Source organism: Mastigoproctus giganteus, chromosome 1 (genome assembly GCF_048544385.1).
Source record: "Mastigoproctus giganteus isolate SK-2022 chromosome 1, ASM4854438v1, whole genome shotgun sequence".
NCBI classification, from domain to species: domain Eukaryota; kingdom Metazoa; phylum Arthropoda; class Arachnida; order Uropygi; family Thelyphonidae; genus Mastigoproctus; species Mastigoproctus giganteus.
In genome coordinates, this window is record NC_143575.1 from 167,781,667 (window position 1) to 167,789,994 (window position 8,328).

Sequence of the window (8,328 nt, forward strand, 5' to 3'; positions counted from 1 at the left end):
TGCTAAACAGACAAATTGAGCTTGGAATTTGTTTTGCAAATTCTCTACAACTGCTAATGTTATTAACTTTAAAAGACTCAAGGCCGAATTCAGCGAAATAAGAATAAAAGCAAAAAAAGACACCTGGAAAAGTTTTGCTTCCATCATAAACAAGGACACGGACAACAGACTTATCTGGAAGAAAATCCAAGAACTTAATGGTAAATACATGCAGTCTTCCGCCTCAATCCTAAACTGGAAAGGGCAGGAATTTTCCACTCCAACAGAAATAGCAAGCACATTAGCTGAGTTATTCTCCAGTAATCAGCAGTGTCTGCATACAGCCAAACCTTCCAAAAAATTAAAGCATCTGCACACCAACATAAAATAAATTTTTCTACTAAGGTATCTCACCCATACAATCAGCCATTCACTCTAAAGGAACTTTTGGAGTTTCTCAATAAAACATCTAGTACTGCTGCCAGTCCAGATGGAGTTTGCTATATAATGTTAAAAAAGTTAAATAACAAAGCAATAAGTTCCATGTTGAAATTCTACAACCAAATATATTCAGAAAATAGTTATCCACACTCCTGTCTTCACTCAGTTGTACTAGCTTTTCCAAAGCCAGGTAAGGATCATGCCATACCGCATGATTACAGGCCGATATCACTGACTAGCTGTTCAGGGAAAGTCTTAGAAAAATGGTCCACAGGCAGCTAACGTGGCTTCTGGAAACAAACAATCTGCTAAACAGAAACCAGTATGGATTTCGGAAAAACCGCTCAACCTTAGATGTGATGATCAAAACAGAAGCAAACATTCGTAATGCTCACCTGGTTATGGTCAATCTCGATATTGAGAAAGCCTTCGATACCATTTGGTGATATGGTATCCTCCAGGACGTTCATTCTTTTGGTTTGAGGGTGCAGTTACCCCAATCTGTACAAAACTTCCTACACCACAGAACGTTTCAAGTCAGTTATAGGAACAGTGTATCCAAATCGTTTGAACACGAGGAGGGTGTACCGCAGAGTTCCATCCTGAGTGCAACACTATTCACAATAAGAATTACAAATATGACACGAGACATACCAAAAACAGTTGAATCATGCATGTTTGCTGATGGCCACTTTATCTCTTATCAGTCACAAACTACAAATGCCATTGAAAGCAACTTCAACTATCCATAGCTAGAATAGAATCGTGGGTGCAACAGAATGGCTGTTCCTTAACAGAAAATAAATCGACTGCAATTCATTTCTGTAAAATACGAAAATTACATCCAGATCCTGAAATAGATTTAAAAAAACAACCTGATTCCTCTTACCAATAATTTTCTTTTAAAATTGGATTTATATCTAGACAATAAACAGTTTTTCCAATCATATAGCCTACCTTAGAATGGCCTGTCTAAAGAAAATAAACATCTTAAGAGCTGTCTCTAACTCCTTGGGTGCTGATAGATACTCCCTCTCACATATTTATAAAACTTTAATCCAGTCCAGCTTAGATTACGGATCACCTGTCTATGACTCCGCAAGAAACAGTTCCTTGTTACATCTGAATACTATTCAACATAGTGCCATAAGGATAGCCATGGGAGCCTTCAGAACATCTCCAGTCCACAGCCTGTATATCGAGGCAAATGAATCCCTCATTGCACCTCAGACGAAAATCCTTACTATGTAGCTATGCTGGAAAAATTAAAAGTATTCCATCTCATCCTAGCTGGGAATACCTGTTTGACCCTCACTATGTAATGCTATACAGTAATAAACCTAATGAAAACCGCCCTGCTGGTATTAGATTGCAAGAACTAAGAACTGATGCTTAGTTGAAATATTAAATTCCAGCATATCCTCGAAGATGTTGCTCCTCCTGAGCATCCATGGATTCAATACTCACCTCTCTGTGATAATTTCTTTCTGAGATGAAGAAAAGGCTCCCTGCCAAAACAACAACTTCCAGCAGCTGCATGAAGCCCATGCCTTAGAAAACTCAGAGAAACTTCATATTTATACAGATGGCTCCAGAACAGATAAATTTGTTCTGCCTTGTCAATAGCTGTCTCTTTCTTGCTACAGAATGCACCTCACTATGTAATGCTATACAGTAATAAACCTAATGAAAACCGCCCTGCTGGTATTAGATTGCAAGAACTAAGAACTGATGCTTAGTTGAAATATTAAATTCCAGCATATCCTCGAAGATGTTGCTCCTCCTGAGCATCCATGGATTCAATACTCACCTCTCTGTGATAATTTCTTTCTGAGATGAAGAAAAGGCTCCCTGCCAAAACAACAACTTCCAGCAGCTGCATGAAGCCCATGCCTTAGAAAACTCAGAGAAACTTCATATTTATACAGATGGCTCCAGAACAGATAAATTTGTTCTGCCTTGTCAATAGCTGTCTCTTTCTTGCTACAGAATGCAGTATCTATACCACAGAATTGTATGCAATAAAACTAGCTCTAGATAATAATAATAATACCCAAGCAGCAATTCAAGCAGGCTCTTATATACACAGACTCCTTAAGTGCAGTCACTGCTTTTCAATCTACTACTTCTTCCCCACATCCTATTCTGAAACAGATACCGTCTCAATTATACTAATATCAAATATCCAACCAGTTGGTCACCTTCTGCTGGATCCCTGGCATGTCGGCATCCCAGGTAATGAAAGTGCGGATCATGCTGCTAAACATCCTAACAGTGGCGGCGCCTCCGTAGCCAGGTGGGAAGGAGCAGCAGTGCGTAGCACACGCTTCTTGATTAGACCGGGGTTCGAGCCCGTCACCACCAAATACGGAGGATGCGGAAAGGTCATTCAGGGAATGACCACCGCATATCCCGGAGCAATATGGCCTTAGTTGCTAATGCTCCTAAAAACCAAAAATAATAACAACAACCTAACAGTGGATCATTCTGCCATTTGAAAGTTCCATACACTGATTATAAATCCATTGTTAAAACAGCATGTAGGCTTCAATGATCTGAACTGTGGCAAACACAAGTCAATAATAAACTATTTCATCTTAATAAAGAACCTCAACTGTGGACTTCTAGTTTCAGGAAAAGCAGGCAAGAAGTAATTTTGGCAAGACTCCATATTGGTCATTCTTATACAACTCATCTGTTCTTGCTTATGGGAGAAAATCCACCTCAATGTCCCTTCTGTCAGACCCAGCTAACAATCAAACATATCCTAATAGAATGCCTTAAATACTCAAATAACCGAAAATTCAGTTTTTATTCTCTATCCAATTTGCAGGAATCTTTAACTTTACTACACATACTTGGCAATAATGCAAATTTTGAAACAATGTTTAAATACTTGAAAAGCATAAATATATATAATTGCCTCTGATAACCATAATATTAAAGGCTCAGGTATAAGTTAATAACGAAAGGGCACAATATGGCCCAGGAGGCCCTTGTGCCAAAAAACCCACAATAACAACAAATAATTAGGACAACTGAGATGAACAGTAGTGGAGGCAACTGATAATTGTAATTCTGTTGGAAAAATTAAGTGGGCTTGGCAGACTTTAAGTGGAAATCAACATACACTGAATTATGACCTCTTTTATGAAAACTGAATGCGATCCGTTGACCATGTGAGGTACGAGAGTGCAGAGTTAGTCGACCTATGTAGCATAGATAGGGTGTCAGTGGTTCAGTAGGTAGTAAACTTCCGAGCGTGATGGGTAAAAGGAAGGATTTATCGAACTTTGATAAAGGACAGATTGTGGAAACTCGACGAGCTGGTGCCTCGATTTCCCAAACAGCTGAACTGGTGGGGTGTTCGAGAGCCGCCGTTGTTAAAGTGTACCAGGACTGGCATCAGAATGGTCAAACAACGACCCCACGGAAAAACTTCAAAGGTCAGCGAAAAGTTGATATTAGAGGTAAGCGCCTAGTCCGACGCCTCGAACAGGCGCAGCACTGTTGAAGAGTTGACTACCCAATACAACATGGGCAAACCTGGAACAGTATCAGGCATGACCATGCGTCGCATGTATGGGCTATTCATTCAGACCACCCCTACAGCATCCTCTCCTAACCAAGGTTCATTAGCGTAAAAGACTCAACTGGTGCAAAGAGCATGCAAATTGGACATTAGAAGACTGGAAGAAGGTGTGCTGGCCAGATGAGTCACGTTATTTACTCCAAACTATGGATGATTGTGTACGGATTTGGTGTCAACAACATGAGGCTCTTGATCCATCATGCATGGTATCAAAAGTGCAGGCCGGTGGAGGCAGTTGTATGGTGTGGAGCATGTTTCACTGGCAGAAACTTGGACCCTCGGTGCACATGGAACAATGTGTCACTGGTCTCCGCTGTCGTCGACTGTTTGCTGACTGTGTATACCCTGCTATGTTACACTTTTTCCCAAATGGCGATGGTGTCTTCCAAGATGACAATGCGCTGAGCCATCGGGCACTTGAAATGTAGGAATGGTTTGAGGAACACAGTTCTGACTTTCAGCATATCGATTGGCCTCCGAACTCCATTGATATCAATCCCATAGAGCACTTGTGGGATACTATGGAAAGGCATATCAGGCATCTGGATACACCAATCACCTCCATACCTGCATTGCTGACCGCATTACACACAGCTTGGTTGGCCATACCTCCCGAACGCTTCCAAAATCTTGTTGAATCAGTGCCACGTTGAATAGCAGCTGTATTGAGGGCAAAAGGAGACCTACAAAGTATTAGGTAGATGTTCATAATTCAGTGATCACTCAGTGTAATTGAGATTGGAACTGAGACCGTATGTATTTGTGAAATGAATGAGGTAGTGTTTGGGAGGTTTAAATCTTTTCACAGATATGTTTGTTTTGTTAGCTTGATTATTCCTGATGCATTTAGTAGATAAAGGATATGTTGTATGAAGTAATGAAAATTTTGGATATAGTATACACACATCACATCAAGAATATATAATGTGGCCTTGGCAGTACCCCCAGTCAGGCTTCCTCCATTCAGTATCTGGCAGAGTAAAGGTCACGAGATTATACAGTGGCTGATCTGCGCCTCATCAAGAGTTACCAAAGGTATGGCCCCGTGGAATATTTGCAGCCAGCCTATGAACACAGTTTTAGAACTGTATCCCTTGAAATGCAAGGAAAATTGGATCTCACCATGATGCCCATCATAACTTCAAAAGACATTAGTCCTACTGCATGATAGAAAAGATGGTGGTTGCCAGAGCTATGTACTGGAGACTAAACATGGGTTTCACCACTTCACTTAAAGCCTCCAGTAAGCAAAGCAGTAGTATTGCACCAGTTGATGAGAATCAACTGCCTAGATGAAAAAAAAATTATTTAAATTATTTCGGAAAACAGAAAAAATAAGATCCAGGTTATGTTTATTCAGAATGCCCCCTCCCCTCTATTATGGTTTATATTTGTTTTATACTACAGCAATGTTGTTTTTAAACTAAATCAATGATGGGGAACAATTTCCTCTGACAAAAAAAAAAAAATTTTGATCAAGCAAAATTCAAAGTTAGAAATAATAAAATGAAAACTCTAATACTATGATCAATTTTGGTATCAGATTCAGATCTGCCAAAAAAAAACCGGATTCGGATAACCTTTTTTAAACCTGAAAGTGATTGAAGCAGACTAGTATACTGAAGGCATGCTACTAGCTGTAACTGTTGTGGAGAGACTAAATGCTTCCCAGAGACAACTGCGCTCTGAGAAATCATCTGCTTTGTCCACTCTGTATATTATTTACTACTGAAGTTCTGTTGGATCATTGACCAGTTTTCATTTTTATGTAATGTGTAGTGTATTAAAGATTTCCTAAAATTAAAACTACAGGTAGTTCTCGACTTTACTAGTTAATTCGTTCCTAGTGCGCTCTCGTAAAGCAAACTCGTGAAGCAGGAATTCATTTCCCATAGACATAATGTTAAAAAAAGGGGTTACATTATCAACAATGAAATTAGTTAGCTAATTAGTTTGTTTAAACAATGATTGATTTATCCAAAGAAATGAAAACGTAGCTGGTAAAATCAAGCAAATTATAATAGAGAAATTATTTATGACTTAACAAATGTTAAAGAATGTTTATTCTTCATCATCATCGACTAAATGCACTCGTTTATCAGTCACTATTGGCTCGGCACTCATTGGTTTGTTGCACAAGGAGTCGTTTTCTTCAGAAATGCTTCAAGAGGCATTTATTTCCAAGATAATCTTCTCTTTTCTTTATAAATTTCAATAGTATGCATAAGCATTTTTTAACGGAACACACAAATTGAACTAACATGATTTGAACGGAGTAACAAGTTTACGAAGCTTAAATATAAAAAAAGGAATGAAGAGAAGATTCTGAAAATTTATTCTTTATACTATTGAAGATTTCAGTAAAGGGCAAACACATTTCACCATAATAACGTAAAAACCCACACAATTCCAGCTAACGGTATTTTCGCAAATGCAATAACATCGAGTTTACTACCCATTTATAATTGCTTGCAGTAACAGAAAAGCCAGATGAACCAGAAAGTGCAAATTGTTTTTATTGTTTTATGGTCGTGACTTCCAGAGATGTGCTTTAGAAAAATATTATAAAGCCGTTCAAAATTGGTTCTTAATGATTAGTGCCTTTAATGATTTGAATTGGTAGCTGATAGAATTTACGCTATAAAAACAACCTTTTAGGCAGTTATGTAGTGAAAATTTGAACTTCTGAGGTCGTGGAATGAATTACCAAAAAACAATGTGAAACCAATGTTGGCGTCACATTATATTTTCGCGATACAGTGGTAATGGATTAATATCGTAAAGTGGGGTACACTGTATTGTATAGCTATGCGCGTGGTGTGAAATGTGGTATTTATGAATGTTTAACATTCATTTTTTTGTAATTAATGTTCATATTTTCGATTTTGTTCATACTTGATACTTGAAAAAAAAAAAACTTATAAACCTGGGAACTCTTAAAGCAAAAACTCGTAAAGCGAGAACTGCCTGTATTAAAAAAAAAAAAAAAGTGTTAAGTGTGGACTGATTAAAACACTCTTTACTGATGAGTGGTTTAAGGTATTATTTATTTTTATTTATTTATTTTTTATTATTTTTTTTTTGTTATTTGCTAGAAATAGCAGGCCCGTGATTATTGATTCTTCAAGGTATAGTCACTACATGAATTATAAAGAAATCCAACAACATATTCAACAGATTCAACTTAATGATCAGTGGGACCAAGCACATCAACTACCAAAGGTAACACCCCGAAGTATGTCATCTCCTCACCAGAGAGAAAGACCCATCTCCAACTTTTATGAATATGAGAGCATACAAGCACCACCTCATCCTTCTCATCGTGTAATAGAGACAGACACAGGCTCACTTCCACGTAGAAATCGCATTATTGAGCATTCCAAAGGTCATCCCCAACCTCAGTATAAAAAACTTTCACATCATTTTGAAAGCAACGGTTATAATAGTGCTACTTCCCATCATCATCATGGCTCATCCCATTACCCACCTAACAGTTCTTTGTTCTCACATATTGTTCCTGGTTCCAAAGTGTAAGTATTGATGCTGCTAACCCTATTTTGGTTATCACATCCTTATTTGTTGCTCAATAATGTGCCATTATGGGGTAAGTCTGGTGGCAGATTGAACTAATTTATGAGTCCTTTAAATCTATGCAAAAACTGACCAAAATGTACAGTATCTCATGTAAATGCATCTTAGCCTCTACCGTGGTTTGAAAAAGAATAAGAGAAACTTTAGAGTTCGAGACTGAAAAAAAAAAAGGATGTGTGTGTGTGATGTACAGCTATATTGTTTTAAGAACTATCAAGTTTGCTTTATATTATGTTCATAAATTGTTTTGTCTGTTATGAACCATGTAGTACAATAAAGTGCCAAGTTAGGGGGCCATTTCCGATCAAGTTTAAGATTCATCAATATGACAACCTTTAGAAACTGTGATTTTTAAAATAATTAGGTTTTTTTTTTGCTGATACAATATTTGCACGAAGATCATTCCGAATAATATTTGTGATATCTGTTGCCTTAATTTTGCATAAACATGTACATTCCAACCTATTTGAAAGTAAAAGTACAGGATTAACTATACAATAAGAAAATCATTTAGAGATTTGAAAAACTATCCTTTTGATAGTTATATGATATTTCGCAGTTGTAAATTTCATTATTTTTATACTAAGTGTTTGGAAGTTGAAAAAAAAAAGGAAAAGAAATTTATAAAAAAAAAAAAGATAAAAAAAAAAAAAAGAGTCCATCTGAAGCAGCAGTGCATTAAGCTTTTTGAAAAATCCACTTTTATATTGATAAATAATTACAAA

At 37.3% G+C, this 8,328-nt stretch overlaps 1 protein-coding gene across 5 annotated transcripts in view; it reads left to right on the plus strand.

Moving 5' to 3' along the window:
- The window catches only part of baz (par-3 family cell polarity regulator), a 760,042-nt gene extending 752,351 nt beyond the window's left edge, over window positions 1-7,691 (plus strand). For all 5 annotated transcript variants that reach the window (XM_090374871.1, XM_090374873.1, XM_090374874.1 and 2 more), the window contains one exon: window positions 7,108-7,691. In XM_090374871.1, coding sequence (XP_090230997.1) covers window positions 7,108-7,546 — 439 coding nt within the window. In that variant the 3' untranslated portion in view covers window positions 7,547-7,691. The remainder of the gene's footprint in view (window positions 1-7,107) is intronic.
- The last annotated feature ends 637 nt before the right edge of the window (window positions 7,692-8,328 follow it).